Here is an 18,690-nt window from a genome sequence, read left to right as displayed (position 1 = left end):
ACCCAGCGAGTTTATTATTCTTTGTGTTTCATTTTTTGCTTCAACCATCTTTTTTTCCCACATCTCTTTACCCTGCAGTGTTTGAGCTCAGCTGAGTGTTGGCTGAAAGACCAGTCTGACATGAATGTATGGCTATGATGCCTGTGATAGCAAAAATAGACTAGTTTTATTTTGTTAATGGGAATTTATTGGAAAATTGGCTCATAAGTCAGTGTAGTCAGTCCAACCATTGCCACTGGCAAAGAAAGCTAAAACATTTTGCTGAGCCTCACTTGTCTCAGGAATTGCAACTTCTCACAATGAGTCCAGCATGTCCTATTAATAATTTTAATTTTTCCCTAGCATGATTACACTCACCCATATCTGCTAACTGTCAATGCTGATGTGTGTGAGATTGTTGCTGAAGTGGCCATGTTTCTATGTGTTACTATATCAACAAAACTGGGGCTTGTATTCTGCCCGTTTTCCCCTGTGTTTCACTCCTACTTAACATGGACGATTTCACAAGGAAAATGTAAGAGGATGTACTTTGTCCTTGATGATGTATTTCCAGGTTCCTGACTATGGCAGAAAATATTTCCATCTGTGTATAGTGAGGTTACAGAACATGGACAGACTTATAATGAAAAGAATGGTGAAGGATCAACAAAATGGATGTGGTCAGAAGGATAATGTAAAGTCTTAAAACTTAAAATAATTCTTTAAATATACTTCAGGTACTAAAGCGAGCACATAATAATAAGCTTTCATTTTCACTTTTGTCTAACTGCACTGATGTGTAAACTTCAAAAACAAACCTGTCATAACTATTTGCACCTCTAACACTACTTTCCCTTTTTTCCAGATGTGGACATCCTCCAAAAGTTGGGGCTCAAGGGAGAGAAACCGTCACGCTCGGTGCCAGCAGGGGTCATTCCTTTCAGATCTGGGATCATCCTCAACCAGCGGGCGCACATTGAAACTCCATTGCGCTCAGTCTTCCCAGCGGCCATCTGGCCCAACCTGGCACTGGTCCTGAGTGTACGCTCACACCGTGTCAACAGTGCTTTCCTCTTCACCCTGCTCTCAGGCCGCAAGAAGCTTCTTCTTGGTCTGCAGCTTACACCGGGCAATCTGGTCCTGCACACAGGGCCTAACACCTCAGTGGCACTGCCCTATGAGCCCCATGATGGTCAGTGGCACCAGCTGGCGGTGGGAATTAATGGACAGAGAGTGACTCTATATGCCTCCTGCGGAGAGCAGAGTGTTCATGCAGACTTTGGGTGGGACAGTGAGGAGGGACTGGCTCCAGAGCTCCAGGGCTCCTTCCTGCTGGGGCGGACAAGCCAGCAGCAAGCCTCAGCACACTTTGAAGGAGCCATCTGCCAGTTTGACCTGGTCCCTTCTGCACAGGCAGCTCACAACTACTGCAGGTACATTAAGAAACAGTGCAGGGAAGCCGACACATACAGGCCTAACCTTTCTCCCTTGTTGCCTATCCTACCACGAGAAAGAAACATCACAGCTACCGCTGCTACCCCTAAACGTGGTGGCCCTACAACACCCAGGAAGACCACGGGGCTGAGCCTTGCCAGGAGTGTTGCCGCTGCTGCCTCTGCTGTCAGATATGTGGCCTCCGCCCAAACATTAAAGCCCACCCCTGGGACAATTCCTACATCCCTTGTGGGAACTGTGATGCCAGTCACAGTCCAGCTTGGTTTGGCCTCCCCGCCTCCCAAGGCAAGGACTGAAACTGTCACAGTGCCACTCAGGACAAGAGAACCCCCGACAAAACCACCAAACCCAAGACCCACCACCTCTAAAGCTTCAAATCAGAAACCCTCCAAACCCACTTCCCCAAAGCCTACTCCTCATAACAGCTCCAAAAAGACAATTACAGGAACAGATAACAAGAAGAAACCTACTGTTCCAGCCACTACCAGCGCCAAACCCTCCAAGACAAAGCCTGACTCTGCCTTATCAAACCAAGATGCAGTCCCAAAAAAACCACAACCCACCACAGCCAAGAAAACATCTCCCAAGCCTAAAGTTACACCATCCAAAGCCACTCCGTCCAAACCCAAAACAAATTCTGTCAAAGTTGTCCCTTCTAAACCAACAATATCCAAAGTCAACCCCTCAAAATCAACAGTCAAAACTACAACTGCTAAAACATCCAAGCCAGTCTCCAAACAGGTCATCAAACCCACAAAGCCAGCCAGAACCACCAAGGCTACAGTCACCCCGCGACCAACCAGACCTTCATTCAACGCAGTAACACCACCTGCTACTGATGGCTTCCAAAGCTGGGAGGTGCCACCTACTCAGTTCTCCCTGTTGGATGGACCTAGAGGACAGAAGGGAGAGGTGGGCCCATGGGTAAGCCCCTTTGGTCTGTTGGATTGGTTTGTGAATGTGTTTGTGTGTCTGTGCCACAAAAAAGGCAAATGAAGAATATCAGACACATGTGTTTATGTGTTTGAGCACTTTTTTAACTTGGATCAAGGGCTTGCTAACAGTACATGCTTTAACGTAAGGTGCCTGCTTGGTGGGGAACAGTCCACCACTGGGTGGATGGGGTCAAGGCTATGATTGAAAAAGCATTATAAAATTGTTTCTGAATCTGACAAGGTGCCAGTATAGAACTTAAGACTGAGCCTGGATGTAGCATATTTGGTGAGACAGAGATAACATGAGAATACACACATTCAGTCTGTGTCTTGGCTGTTTGTGCTGGCAGTTGTGGGTGGCTGTGCTGGAGTTTGATGGTTTACGTTAGTAAAGTGGTGAAAATGAGTGAAGCACGTTCTATTAGGGACATCCCAGTCTGTGCTGGTCTTTGTCACCAATGAAAGACCAGGTTTGATTCTCGTGCTCTGGGGCTGGAAATAAGAAACCACAGAGATATGTAGGCTAATGTGGCACTATCTCCTTTCTCACACACATTAGAAACCCTATTTTTTTCCTCCTTTCTTTCCTTTCCTCCTTCCTCTGTGCACAGAGCCCTCAAGGCTGGGTGTGACGTGTTAGGTCTGACGCCTTGCCGTCTCTGCACCAGATTCCTCTGTCATAGAGGGCCAGTGGAGGTCTCATGGCCCCCTTTCAAAGCTAGGTCAAGGGTCAAAGCGGTCTGTAAACATCATCATTCAGCTTCTCAAAGCAGGCTACAGGAAAGAAAGGCTATAGTATATCACAAGGAGCGAGGACACTGAGCCAGGCGGGTCGACTTTCACCTTTTCCATTTTCACACCCAGCATCAGAGTGCATCTTAGTTGCATCTTGACTGGCCACTTGAGATTAAATTTTGCTTCATAGTTGATATGTTTGTGAGTAAACTTTTTCCAAGTTGCTTTCCACAGACAGATCAACTGTGAACGTGAGCTTTGTCGTGTTTCAAGCTGTGCATAATTGTCTACACAGTGCTTCATCTCCAAATGTGACCTGAGTAATCCAACCTCAGTGTCTCGTCAGCACATTCTGGGTGGGTTTGTACATGTATTTAAGGCTTGTGACTGAGTCATTATAGTGTAAGGTGTGAGCATGGCCTGTGTTTGATATGTGTGCCTTGCTTATTCTTTGTAGTGGTCTGTAATTTGCTGCTGTAGATTGCAGACTGTGCTGTGTCAAGGGTTGGCTACTTCACATCTTTGCTGATGTCCACCCCAGACTTGACTGTCATTACAGTGAACTAAATGAGTGCCATTTAGAAAGCACTACCTGCAATCTCACCATGAAGTGCTGCAATCTAGTACAGAAAAGTAAAGATTTACTTGGCTTATTCCGATTTCTCTTTTCTTTTTTTAAAAGTCTGTCCCGCCGCTACCAATTTTGGCCCATTCTGTTTTTCTTTCTCTCCAAGAACTATAATTGACACCATACACAAACATATTTTGAACTGTCCTTTAGAGCCATTGGAAACTTGACTTGAAATATTAAAAAAGATATGTGATATTAAAGATGAGTGTCTCATGGAGCATCCACAAAAATCTAAGTGAAAATAAATGTTCATAAGTATTAGAAAACCTAGGTCAAAAATAGCTCATTTGGCTGCTCAGTCCATTTCTCAGGATTGTGGGGGAGTGATCAGATCCCTTTCAGCTCAAGTAACTTTATTTTCCTTTCAAACACTCACGTTAAAAGGTTTTGCTGTCATGGAATAACCCACCAAATCTATCAAATGGATCCTACTTGGTAAGAAAGTTAACTAAACTAAGTAGCAAACTTGGTTAGACCACCTAAATCTGTTTTCATTTAACTATACTTTGTATATGGTACTAATCGTTTGAGCATTTTCCTTTACTTAAAATGAAATGGTTAGCATTAGCTTTTTTATGTGAAACTTTAAAGCTTATTATTAACTACCTCAGTAGTCCACTAATTATCTTCACAAATCTGCTAACACCAGGGTAGACCACCCATATTTGTGTTTTTATTGAGTAATAGCTGCTGGACTAAGAAGCTAAGTGTTTTGGCATCTTCCATCCACTTATATGAAACAAGTAGATTAGCTTTGCTATGCTGCACTTTTGAGCTACCTACCAACTTTGTGATAAATAAAGATCGGGTTGGTATACCCAGACTCCAGTTGCTTTGAAAATAATTTTTCCCATAGACTTACATTGGGCAAGAGAGGTCTATGAATCAGTGGCTACATTTTTTTATTCAGTCCACTATCAAGATTTACCCCTCAAGATAACATCTGGAAAGTCTAAAGAGACGCAAGATTAAATCATTTTTTCCCCATTCAAGTTAGTGGAGCGCTGAGACTAATCAGCCATATACAGTCATGGCCAATCAAAATAAAAATCTGAAAGTCATTAGAGTCAGCACCTTAACAGGTGCTTCCTGTCAAAGTGTGTCAGTGTCTTTCTACGCATACACCGATCAGCCAAACCATTTAAACCACTGGCACGTGAAGTGAATATCATTGATCATTCTTTTTATTACAATGCAATGTTCTGCTGGGAAACTTGTGGTCCTGGCATTCATGTAGATGCCACTTTACACACACCTACCACCCAAACACTGTTGCAGACCAAGTACCTCACCTCATGGCAACTTCACTGCCCTATGGCAATGCCCTCCCCCCAGCAGGACAATGTGCCATGCTAGAATGCAAAAACTTCTCAGGAATGGCCTGAAGAACATGGCAAAGAGCTCAAGGTGTCAAACAGGCCACCAGTTTTCCCAGAGCCCAATCTGATTGAGCATTAGGGGGACGTGTACCCCAGAGGTATCCCTGATCCACGTTGGGGCCTCCTTGGATCGGACTGGGCTCTGACATGTCAAGGCATTGACACAGGACTTTTGGCGGTGTCCTGTTGTGATCAGTGCTATTCACATTGGTGGTTTTAATGCTTTGGCTGATCTGTGTGTGTGTGTGTGTGTGTGTGTGTGTGTGTGTGTGTGTGTGTGTGTGTGTGCGTGTGTGTGCGTGTGTATGTGTGTCTCTATGCTGCCATGTAGTGCCTCAGGAGATCCCAGATGAACCCAGCCATGCTTGCCTTTCAACGTAGCTTGGATTTTATAAACACACGTGCCATGTGCATACTACTCTGTCTCTCACTCCTTCCCGTGGGACAGTCTTGTACAAACACACATGCAAACACACGCACTCATACACACATTTTGACAAATATGTAAGTTAGAAGCCAATGAAAAGCATTGCATTCACTGAGATTTCAGCTAATAGCTTAATCATTCATCACTGTTTCTGCCTAAAGCATTAAGAATCTTCTACTGAAAGACACAACAGAACTGTGATTCGGACTCTTGTCTCCGGTGTGCAGAGTCTGCACTCTGGCTGCCAATAGAAACATCCAGTGCAGGAATAGATGTGGCACAGTTCCCCATCTGAAGCACCTTTGGCACTGCTGCTTTGAGAGCCTGTTCTGCTGCACACCTGAATGTGATTTAAATGCTCTGAAGTTGTATGTGACTGCTGAAAGTGAGAGTTGGAGTTTTAATCTGATTAGCATTTAATTGGAGCTGAACCGGCAGCGAGTTTAAATTTGATTTAAACCTGAACTCTAATAACTCTTCATAACTAGGCTCCTGTATTCAGTTAAATTGTACCTGCAAGCTGCCTGAGTACTTAACTTTTGCCTCAATAAGAACTTTTAGCAGTTTGCTTCGAAATTATGGCAAAAATTAAAGGGAGTGTTTGCAATTTTGTACTTTGTTTTGAGAATTCTTTAATGAAAGTCAAATTCAAGTATTATAAAAAGTTTTTTTTAACTTTAAGTAATATTTTTTTAACTTTGAAACAATTGCTTTCACAGATAGCAGCACAACCCTGAACACAAAATTCAGATTCAGTTGTCAGGTGGCACAAATCATGCCCTGACTTCCTCACAGGCTAAGTCAGCAAGTCTAAACCTCATAACTGAAACCAGGCTTCGCCATTAGACTGCGTGTGAAATGTGGTGATTCGAAAATGCTTACGGATGTGGGAATTTTGTGAGACTGTGAGACTACCTTCTTGGCTGGGGAGCAGTCAACCAACACATTTTCTACTGAAGAAAAGAAATATGGTGAAGATGGACAGGTGCAAACAGGGAAAGACAGTCGGAGTAAACAAACAAGTGTAGGGAAGAAGGACCAAAGCAGGGGGTGGAAGTGTGAAGATGGACAGGAGTGTGTGTTGATGCTGACAGGTCCTGAAGCCACCACAGAGCATGCCACCTGTAACAGTGGGGGTGGTCTCAACCATGGAGGTCATCCTGGAAGAGATAGTGGGGGGCCAGTGATAATCCTCACAGTCATTTGTCAGAGCTCAGACAAACATGCTCACACATATTTATATATATGGCTAGGATCACAATAACCTTTAGACTCAGGTTGGTGTTGTTTTGAAGTTGAATTGTTTTTGAAGTTGTCTCTTAAAGTTCATAGCCTTGTGAAAAATGAGCTGAGGAAACTACAGAAAGGGTACAACTTCCACACTACAATAACTGCACTTTATGGTGGTTGCTACTGCCTTTTTACTAGATCCTCATATCTATGTTATCTGTGGCATCCAATTTAACAGCTCTGTAATGCATTCACAGTGAAGAAAGCATTCTAAAAATGCCTTATATCTGCTTTAACACGCATTTACATCAGGATCCAAGGCACTGCAGGTAGCGCATAGCAACCCACAGGCCCACTGCTTTTCCTCACTTCTCCTTTTCCTCTTTTTTGATTAAAAGAAAACGAATGAGCACAAGGCTGATAAGGCCACACAGTGGCATTGAGTGGCGCAGGAAATGACCTGTTATTTCTACGGTTTCCTGCCACACAAGCTCAGAACTTCCTGATGGATAAAGCTGAACTCTCATCACCTTGAGATGGAATTACTTCACGGGGGAAAAGGTGTCCCTGCAGCCACTGTGAAATCTGTCTGTGGAAACACCCAAAGGAGCCTTAATGACCTGATGGTTCTGATAGACTATAGAACTGGATTGCTTGGGTTTTGAATTAGATCATCTGTATGCTGTCACTTAATACCGTGTCTCTTTCTTCAGGGATTGCCAGGACCTCCAGGGAAGCCAGGCCTGCCAGGCAAGAGGGGTCCTCGGGTGAGTCTCCACTCAAACATCTCCAGCCACATCACACACTTTAATTTGTAACCTGTAGAAATTATGTTATCTGTTATTTGATCCCGATATATGTTCTTTTATGGAACCACATTAACAAGCGTGCCTTTATTTAGTTTTACAGTTGCTATCTCTCTGCATGCACACATGTTTGTTTGTGTTTTTGTTACTGCTGCTGACGTATATGTCAATGAAAGCTCAAACACAAACATTCAGTGAATAACTCCCCTTGGCAGGAGGTGACTCAGAAAGACAGACAGACAAACAGACAAGGACAGAGAGGACTGTATCTGTGTGTTCCAGCCTGGAAGGCAAAGTCCCGGACCATTTTCTAAAGTTACAATAATAACCTGCCAAGCCAGGCTCCCACATCACTTTAAATCCCTCCCATCTCTCAGCTGACACACACACACACACACTCACATACTCACACACAGAGTTTTCCTATGCAACAGATTGACCATATTCAGCACGGGGCTGCGAGCGGTGACCTCCCACCCCTAAGCATAAACAGGAAAGCTCCTATAAAGACGGCCTTTCAAAAGGCTGGCTGTGCCACAGGATGCCTAATAAAAGCACTGTAAACAGACAGAGAACACATGGCTCCACTGGACTTTCTTCTCCTCACTGAGCTGTTGCAGCAGGCTGCACCGACACTTCATAGGATTCCCATTCTGGACTAATGAAAGGCCTCTTTCTCCAAGGCAGTTAAATTTTCTTGGGTCTTCTTTGAGGAATTCTCTTTGACTTCCTCTGTATCCCTCTGCTGTATGGATTGAGACCGGTTTTGTTTCTAAGTAAATCAACAACTGTCAGATGAATTCCACTGAAATTTCATATACACATTTATGTTCTCCAGAGGATGAATCTTGCTGTCTTTGGTGATCCCTGGACTTTTACTCTAGCACCACCATGAGGGTGACATTTGTGGTTTAGAGTGAAATGTCTCCACAACTATTGTATGGGTTACCATGAATGTTTGTGCACACATTCATGTTCCCTGCAGGATGGACTGCAATTCCTTTGGTGATCCCCTCAGTTTCTCTTCAGAACAGGGATGATTTGGGATACCTGCTTTGCCTGGGGGGCACTTTTGCAAATTGACATGAGGCCAGGGGCCAGTTAATGAAAGAAAAGGGTAATGTAATATTTATCAGCATATATTGTAAATGAACTGCCCATTTTGAACCTTTGGACCTTTGCCAAGAGGCAAATCTAGTTACAGCAGCTCAGCACAGGTCAGGTGTATGCAGGGCCGTTTCTACTATCTGAGAACATTTGGGGCTCGGCCTAGACCTCTGTTGGGGGTCCAGGGGTTCCTCCCCTGACACTTTTTAAGAAATATATAAACAGCAATATAGCACAGTGGTTAGCATTGTCGCCTCACAGCAAGAGGGTTCCTGGTCCGAACCCAGGGTTGGCGAGCCCTTCTGTGCGGAGTTTCCCCATATGAGCATGGGTTTTCTCAGGATACTCAGGCTTCCTCCCACAGTCCAAAGACATGCAAGCTAGGTTAATTGGTGACTCGACATTGCCCGTAGGTGTGATGTGAGCACGAACGGTTGTCTGTCTCTATGTGTTAGCCCTGCAACAGGGTGATGACCTGTCCAGAGTGTACCCCGCCTCTCGCCCAATGTCAGATAGGGATAGGTTCCAGCCCCCCCGTGACCCCAACAGGTTAAGTGGTTACAGCAAATGATTGAATACACAAGCTCTATTTTGATGCTTTTTTATTCACTCTGGCACCTTATTTATGTTTGAAGTACAAAAGAAATCCCAGTTTGAATACATTTATTTTCATTGTGACTAAGAAGCCACCCAGCACACTACCGCAGGCCAAATTTTGCTCGTGGGTTGTAAGTTGAGTATTACTGGTCTGAGGCCATGAGCCATTTACTGAAAACTTCAGTTTCAGATCAAATAGGCTTCTATCAAAACTATTGTCATTCCCATCAGCTTCAGCTGTAGGTCTACATTGTGTTCAACACTACTGAGCAAATTTTAGCATGCTGACACTCTAAACTAAGTAAGATATTAAACATGCTAAACATTACACCTGCTTGACATCAGCATTTTAGTGTTATCATTTTGTGAATGGTGACATGTTGGCCTTGGCTCAAAGCACTGCTGCGCCTAAGTACAACCTCACAAAATGGCTAGAATGGCTTTTTTAAATATTTATTACAGACTACAGAAGCCATCTGATCCTTGTTTTACAATTTAAATTAATAGACAAACACTACAAACAAGCCACTCACTCAGTCCAGACCACAGAACAATCTAGCTGCATCAAATATAGAGTAAACGATTGATGCTTCATGTCCATGGGTGCATGTGCCTGTGTCTTTTATGTGTGTTTTCAAATTATTACTTACTGTTTGTGTCTGTCTGTGTCTAAGGGACTCTTAAGCTTAAGTCTCTGTGATCCCCCACTACTATAGATGTATAAGGAGGTCTTTGTCTGGCTCTAATTAAAGCTATTTAAGCCCCGGCAGCACCTCCCATCCCGTCTCTAGTAGCAGTTCCACAACATCAGGCTCACTTAGGTGGATTTCTTATGATCCAAATCAAACTTACCTGGAATAGAGCTTTAATTGGGCGTAAAAATGTAAGCACAGAGCTGTGTTAACTTTTTCAGGTGTTATATAAGTGTGACTGAGTGGAACTATTTTTGTTTGACCAGGCAGCAGCTTTTCTCAAAATATGCAGCATATTTAACTTGAAGGTCTTAAGAAGAATTTCTCTTTTCAAGACTTATAAATTTGCACTGCTACACAATTCCTCCAGCTAAGGTTGGAGCCTGGACAGATGCGGTTACTACTAAAACTTGGTAAAGCCAGTCTGCCTGTCCAAACCTCATTCATCAGCAGCATGCGTTGCCTAATCACTTCCTACTGATTTACATCCTGATGGCGTAGACAAGGCCTTTGTCAACCACAGCAAACCAGCTGTTGAACTGCCTGTGGCACTGTCAGTGGAAGTGGTTGGTTTGCAGAGCGCAAACAATGAAAACAAGCGTGTTCAATAAAAAAGCACTTGTAAAGGCCTTTGGTTTTGATGCCACTTTAACAGAGGTCGCTTGCAAACACGCCGCCAGTGTCTGACTCTGACCTCACAGTCATTCTGTTTAACGCGCACACAAGAACACATCGGCCCTCAAACAGAAGTGCATACACGCTACAGCACCAATCCCACGTCTGTGTGGCACAGACATACACATATGTGGCTGTGTTTATGACCTGCCTATATAAAGAGTGAGACAGATTATGGAGCTTTCCTGTAAACAAAAGCATTTATCAAGTTTAATTGCCACTGCCATGTGTGTGCAAACAATGAGCTGTATATACGCACTTGCAAACTCACACTCACAAACACATGTATCCCCACTTGGCCAGATAAGAGTGTGGTTTTAATTTGGGAAAAGAAATTCACTTGTTCATCACTGAAATAAATTAACTGGAAATCTGAATTTACACCACAGGCTGCTGAGGCTGCAGGCTCACAGGTGGCGTGGCATGATTTGATCATGAGCATCATCTCTTTATGTGCAAAACTAAATTCCAGTCAGAGGGTTTTTGCTGAAGAGAGAGCTCTGCCTTTTTTTTTTTTTTTTTTTGCATGACCCTCCGTAGCCTTGGATTACTGGAAGTCTGCATGATGACACACAGAGCACCATTGAGCCCACCAAGCACCACCCATGAACTTTGACCTCTGATCCCACACATGTGAGTGTGAGACGCTGTCGCTACGGCAACCGCTGTCAGTACAAAAGCCTGTGCTAGGTGTCCATGCATAGTCGGGGTGAGCTCTTTCGAGTCTGTTTGTAGGTGTATAATGACGACGGTGGTAGGAGGGTGTGAGAGGAAATGGATGCATCGTGGGTACACAGGCCGCTATCTATCTGAAGACTGGCTGCATGGATTCGTCTGGAGCCTGCTGGGTCAAAAGGGTCTTTGTCTGAGCGGAAAAAAATCTCTGTCGCCCATCTCTCCTCATACATTCCCTCCAAACTACTCCTCCGTCATTAGACGAAATCCCCCCATCTTGCTTCACCTGCACGTAAATTCAGAACCCAGATGGGCATTTCATATAGAAACATATAAAACTACGACTATAAAGCGCTTTTAAATGAGTAAAGGTGTTGAGTTCTTCTTTGGGCAGTGTGTTGGGCTGTTTTGGTAGCACCAGGCAACAGATCAGCTCTTTAAGGGTCTGTATAATCCCAGGTGTAAACTGTGTATATGGATCTCTCCTCTGGAACATTACTGTAATAAGCTCCAGGACAGGAAAAATCACAGTCCACGCTCCAGTTGACTATTTTCGCAATCTCCCTTTGGGCACTTTAATATTTTTTTAATACCAGATTTTTTTAATGTTTGGCATAAAGTTAGCCTTAGGTTTCTATCGTAATTTTCAAACTTGTCACGGTCATTATGAGCTATTACTGTTATTGTTGTAAATGCCTAAATAATACTTTGGATAACTTACCATTTCCTTTTCATATGCTCTGGTCACTGCATGATGTATTTAGCTTTAAAAATGTTGGCTTTCCAAGCAAATAAATTTAAATGGTTGGCTTTTTACCAGCGCAGCTTAATTCATTCACCCCGTCTGCTTCTGTTATTATGAAGTTTTACTGTAATTTATATGGCACTGGCCTTTGAATTCTGAGCTTTTCACTCAGCGACAGCAAAGTATGCTGTTGTGACTTTAATGAACAGTGAAATATTTCCCTGACTCCGCAGACGCAAAGTTTCAAGCCCGTGTGTGTTGACTGGGATCTTTAATTAAGAAGACGTCCAGCGGTTTCATATGCTCTTGATCTAATGTTAGTTTATCAGACATTGCCCCTTCGGCTCTCATTTGGCACGGCATCATACAGAATCTCTTTTATCTTTAATACGGTGACCGTGTATACATTTAAACTATCTTTTACAAGGCTGTGTTGAAAGTTAGACTATGTTTACAGCGTCGCCCATTAAAAGACATCGTCTAAAATATTCTGTGTGGGAACATAGCCTTTGGGGTGATGTCATGCGTCTAGATTTAAGATCCACAAGTGCATATACAGTATTTCTTGGCTTTAAGTTGCACATATGGTGTTGATATAGAATTTGTAGATTCAAGCACAGATATTTATATACCTCAGAGGAGGCAGCACGCATGTTACCATAACACGAAACATTAGGAACTATCATTTCTTTAGATTTTGACCATTTTCTCAAGTTAGAATGGTAATGAATTGTGCAGAGCTAGCAGCAATATTACCACAGGAACCACAGTAACGCCCTGTGTCGCTGTTCAGAGGTTGGTGGTTTTTCATTTGATAGCTCTCAGCTTGTGTGTGCCCCACCCTGGTCTTCTCTAATTAGACACCTGTTGTGCGAGAGAGGGACACAACATGGAGGCAAGAGCAAAGTACCAAATGTTGGTGCCAGCCCGTGCCTACCAGTGTACTGCCCAAGCTGTGGTAAGCCACAGGGTTAATTTTGAAGCATGTAATTGAAACATGTCTAGTTTGCTTAAGTTTATTTAGGGCACAACAGCGTCCCCTTAACACTGTCTGGTCGCACTGACTCTTGAGGGGATGCCAGCTGAGCGCAAACCGAAAATGAAAGGGGGAAGAGAGAGTGGGAGGAAAACAGGCAAGATCTTTAAAACTTGAGAATCCTTGGAATGAAAATATAATTTGTAAAACATAACAAGTTAAAAACAGAGCAGGCTTATGAATATTCAAGATCTTATCAAAACTGCATTTTTAAAGGAGCACTTCACCAAGAAAATAACAACTTCTTTATCAGTTACTCACCCCTAGTTGCATTAAATGCATGAAGAAAACTTTGTTTTTCTTGCATGCTTCCACGGTGAGTGATGAATCAGAAAACTGGGAAAATTCTTTATGAATGAAAGTCATAGGGGTCCGGGTTTAACAACATCAAAAACTACATCAAGACATTTGTTTACAAACTCTCACACAACTCGTGCAGTATAATTCAAGTCTCATTTATCCAGTCGTATGCTTAGTACTTCTCAAACAGACTGCCTTTTCTGAGGGGGAACTAAAGTAAAAGTAAAATGTATCTATGCTCTCTTTATAGCCAGACTCCATTAACAAAAACAGTAATTTTACCTCACTTATCCAGTCGTATACTCAGTACTTCCCAACCACATGTATTTTCCTTCACTTTACTACTTAAAAAACACTTCTGCCTTCAAGTAGCATGTCTGGGCAAATGTGTTTGAATTTTGCTTTTGCATTCCATTGAACAAAATTCACACATGCTTGCCAAGGCTCACTATTCGTCCTTGCCTGAGACTGTCTATGTGGAAGTGTTTTAAATAGTAAGACTTTAGGAAAAGTGGATGTGATTGAGCAGTCCTGAGCATATTGCTGGATAAATAAGTCATGGATTATACTGCACAGGTAACATGTTTGTAAACACAAAGTGTGTAAACGCTCAACATAACATGGGGTGAGTAATTGATATACAAATGATCATTTTGTGTCCTGTGAATTATTTTTGATATCAGTTTGGAGGGTGTTCTGTGTTCCACATCAGAGATAACAACACCTGTACATATGCTTAGTAACATCCTGTTCATTCATGAAAAGCTCTGTCTGAAGTGAATCAGACGTGACTGTCATCAAAACACCCTTTGAAAGGAAGAGCAATTACAGCAAAAGGCATTTATGTTGTCATGTCTGCATCCGACCAGTGTCTGTTTTTAAGCTTTGCTCAAAGGGCTGTTTTGTTGAGCAGTATAACCCAGCCCACATTACTTGTCTTTTTTCTGTTGGATAATAAAAAGCCTGTCTGGGTGTCACTTGATGTTGTTTTTTGATGCTGCAGACCAAATCACTAACATAATGGTGCCCTGATTTGTTTTGACTCACCTCAGTGAAACTAGCTGACCTGGCTCTTAAAGCAATTGTGACTCTTTTTCCGCCCTCTCTGACTCGCTCGACCCTTGACCCACAGCAGAGGTAGATTAGGGGCCCATGGGTGCCACTCCACGTGTAGGGCATGAGTGAGGTCAGAGACCTGCAGAAAAAGTCACTCAGATGAAAAAAAGGTAGACAGGCAGACAGATAGATGGATGGCGGGGATGTAGCAACAACCCCTTTGTTTCTGTCTGATGGCTGCTATTTAAACCACAGAAAAAAATGGTGCAGATTCATTCTCTGGCTTCCAAAGAGTTTTCTGCTAAACTGTCTCATGGGGGCTGCTGGGAGGGTGAGATGGTTCACATTACCAATAGACTGCTACTGTAGATCTCGCTTTGTTTGCTTTCAGACACATTTCCTCAGCAACAGCCAATGCGGACAGGAACACACACCAGTGGAGGAATTTCAAAATGTTATGACACAAGATGATCTGCATTACTCATTAAGATGCCTGGCAAATGTGTGTTTGTGTGTGTGGAGGAGGGGGGTGTGTGTGGATTGTGGAGGCAACAGGGGGCAGGAAAACCACATCCATATGGTGAAGCAGCTCCACAGAGCCCCATTTTCCATAAGCTTCTACCCCCTACACCAACCCCAAATACCTCACCACCCAACTCACACACAGCTGATGTATAGGAAAATAGGTTAAAGTAGCATGAAAGCTGAGGTTCTCCAGACAGACTTTGCCCACTCCCTTCTCTGGTCTCGTTCACAGTAGCAAAGCCACAGTCTGTATCAGCTCTATCCCAAATATGATGATTGACTGAAATCTCGAACACAGTTTGATTATGTTTTTCACTCTTTGGCTTTTCCATAGGGCCCCCCTGGTCCCCATGGAAACCCTGGCCGACCTGGTCCACCCGGGCTCAAGGTAACTTAGACACTCTTGGTCTAACTCATGATCACAAGTCAGCCTTTCTTTTTTTTGTCAAGCACCCAGCAGCCATATTGATTTTTCCATTACAGGTTATGTACCTGCCTCTACCGCTAATTTAATAAGAAGGTTATGTCTCTTGCCTCTAAGGGGAATGATAATCCCACAAGGATGTCTTAGATTTTCAGTTTTTCTATATCAGTTGGAATCCATAAAAAGCAGCAAGAGTAATGGAGCTTTGTGGCTGAAGAATCAGGCCACATAAGTTCATAGCAGTGCGGCCTCACCTGGCAGTCTGAGGCTCCGCAAACACCACAGCACATAATACTGAAGAGCTGTATCACTTAAACATGTGTGCTGCGGAGGTGAATGTCAGGACCTTCATTTATATTTAAAGTTCACCAAGGTTGTTCAGATTCTTGGAGATCCGCTCGATATAAGCTCCAAATATGCTCTAAGGTGTATGTTTATGCATTTATGTGCTTGGTAAAATGAATGCTATGTGCTACCACAGCAAGTCGAGCAGAGAGAGAGAAGGGTAGTTGGACACCAGGGGAGTTAAAGTGATTTATCAGAGCTCCAGGGAAACCCATAACAAGTCGGAAAGTGAAAAGTCCAGATAAATCTGTCTAATTTTAACGCGTGAACAGGAGATGACCCCGCGCAAGAAAACTTCTCTGCATCCCCCATCTGATTGTCTGGACTGATGTATGCTTTAGCAAACACCCTTGACCTCTGGCACTGTGTGCTCAAAGTACATAGTGATGAGCCCTACCTGTATTTAAAGTGCATTATAAAAATGCCTTGCATAAATGACAACTGTGCAGCTGCCTGCCCCAGAGCCCTGACCTCCCCCGGGTCAACCAAAGGAATTGTGTTTGTCCTTGGCTCCCTGGTGTTATTTATATTATTTCTTGTTGCATTCTTCACTTTTACGATGGTCTTCCCATCATTATGCACCTAATTCTCACCGTTATCTGCTACCTGCTTATCTCTTATTTACCTAAAGGAATAGTTTACTTGCAAGATACCACACTCACACAGGCAAGTGGTATCGATTTTTCATTCAGCTCTCAGCAAGAGCGAATTTATCCCCAGATTTTGAACTCTTCCTTTAAGAATTAACAACATCCATCACTAAGAAAGCTCAAATCAGAAGTTACGGTAGCTTCGTAACTTTGAAGTAGCTCAACTGGTCCAGCTCCAAAGTAACAAATTTCTCTTACTGGAGCATCTAAACCTCACTAATGAACATGTTACATTTTATTTGAAAATCCATACAAAAACCAGATTGTAAACAGTCACAGTTTGTGGTTTCATGGTAAGTTGTGTGCCTGTTTCTTGGCTGGGAGCAGTGACCTCCTGGAGTCTCTAGGAAATCACTATGCCTGGCCAACAGAGTGATTATTGCGCATAGGTTGCCAGGGTCCAAACCCTGGAATCCACCCTCTCTATGAAGTTTGAGTTGACTGATTTGTCTGGCATCGTGACATGAAACAGCGTTTTCCTCATTTAGAATAAATTATGACCAATAATTGCTGCTGGGGAGACTAATGATTAGCTGAGCTGTTGTCAAGCGGCTTACTAGAAACAATCAGAGGTAACAACAACAATAGCGAGGGCTATAGACAAGATAGACACTGCTATCGAGGCTGTTCTAAATCAACATGTCTTCTCAATATCGTCTGATATCGTATTTTGTTTTACTTTGCTCTACTCCACTCTTAAAACCCAGACTAAACAAGTACGATGACCTTTGCTACGCAACAATGTGGACTTAAATGACGTCAGAGTAATGCAGTTATGTTGCTCTCTTGTAATTGGTTCGGGAATATCGAATCCTAGTCCATGGACATTGGTTCAAGTGTACGCAATGTCAGACTGAAGATAGAAATGGAGTGTAACAAGTTGACAATTCTGTCTGAATATCAGGCAAGAGCACAGGCACTTAGTGAGTAGAGTTTGTATTAGATTTTGTTAGTGTTTCCCAAAAAGGTTGAACTATGTATAAGTTGTATGTATAATTATACAAAAATTGGTAGATAATAAAAGTTATCTTAGTTATACTCAATTAAACATGCCACATCCAAAATCAGTCAATGAACGCTAATGGAGTGAATTTGGAGTAGATATACACTCCAAGTCAAATATTTGAAACCCTGACTCAGTGAATGAACACTTAAGTAAATTCTCGGCAGTGTGGTGCAGAGCAGACTTCCCATACCTGACAGGTGTGTTGAGAGAATGATCCTCAAGTGTTTGAAGTCGCGGGGTGCACTGCGATCTTTGCTCTTTCATCGTTAATAAATGAAACACAGTTGTAAATAGCGGGGGTCCATGCACTCAGCACTCAGTCTAATTTCCGATCTGTAGCTTTGATGTGCTGAAGCCCCTTTATTGTTACCTGCTGACAATGAAGCCTGCTGTGTGTGTGACTGGAGGGGCACCGAGCCCACGTAATGCACTGTTCCCTAAGAAAGGCGTCCCTGCTGTGAGTCTGTCAACCACATGATAACTCAATCCTGTTGTTTTTCATCAAGTGTAGCTTTTTATTATTTACTAATGGGATTTATAAAGGCAAGCTTTGGTGGCCTTAACCTTTTCCCTAGTGCAAATGGAAGGTGTTGGCCAGTAAAATTATTTTGTTAATGGGATTTCAAGGCAGCTACTTTTAGAGACTGAAGAAAATTTGGGTAATTTTCATTCATACAAAGTCCTCCATTGTGCTTATCTTTTTATCAGGGGAGAAAAGGAGACCCTGGCATCTCACCTGGGCCAGCACCTAAAGGAGAGAAGGTATTGTGCCTGACCTTTTATTACACGCCACATTAATTTATAACAACGTCCAATTTGCTCAACTTGTGTCCTCTGACGTTCTTGCTTTCTGTTTTAGGGAGACACAGGAATTCTTGGCCCGGTCGGACTGACTGGCCAAGAAGGTCGGAAGGTAAGCGCCAACAATACACCTGACACAAGCACCAAATTCCTTCCAATGAAATTAAATTCAGTGTTCATAAATGCTGGCCAAAAGAGCTCCCACATACCCGATGATGTCTTGAGTGAGCAAAGTGCCCTCATCTGCAAACTTTGAATAGTGAGGCCCTTGAAAAGTTTGGGAAAGCCCAGGAAAGAATGTTTGCATGAGTCATTGTAACCATTTCATAACCCCTTTGTTTTTCTGTTGTATCTGTTGTGATGTTATTATGCATCTGTGTGTGCTTGAGTGTGTAAACCCACTCATCTTTGTATAGATCTCTCCATATCCCCTCCTCCTTAATTCTCTCCATCTCTCTTTCTTCTGTTGTGCTGTGCTC

The 18,690-nt window shown here is 43.0% G+C and overlaps 1 protein-coding gene across 1 annotated transcript in view; it reads left to right on the top strand.

Annotated features, from left to right (window-relative positions):
* col27a1a (collagen, type XXVII, alpha 1a) overlaps nucleotides 1–18,690 on the top strand; it is an 86,323-nt gene that overhangs the window by 10,775 nt on the left and 56,858 nt on the right. The window contains exons 3-7 of the mRNA XM_049603397.1: nucleotides 845–2,358; nucleotides 7,485–7,538; nucleotides 15,320–15,373; nucleotides 18,119–18,172; nucleotides 18,270–18,323. Coding sequence (XP_049459354.1) covers nucleotides 845–2,358; nucleotides 7,485–7,538; nucleotides 15,320–15,373; nucleotides 18,119–18,172; nucleotides 18,270–18,323 — 1,730 coding nt within the window. The remainder of the gene's footprint in view (nucleotides 1–844; nucleotides 2,359–7,484; nucleotides 7,539–15,319; nucleotides 15,374–18,118; nucleotides 18,173–18,269; nucleotides 18,324–18,690) is intronic.

The sequence above is a fragment of the Epinephelus fuscoguttatus genome, linkage group LG18 (genome assembly GCF_011397635.1).
Source record: "Epinephelus fuscoguttatus linkage group LG18, E.fuscoguttatus.final_Chr_v1".
In the NCBI taxonomy this organism is placed as follows: domain Eukaryota; kingdom Metazoa; phylum Chordata; class Actinopteri; order Perciformes; family Serranidae; genus Epinephelus; species Epinephelus fuscoguttatus.
This window is presented reverse-complemented; position numbering and strand designations above follow the sequence as displayed.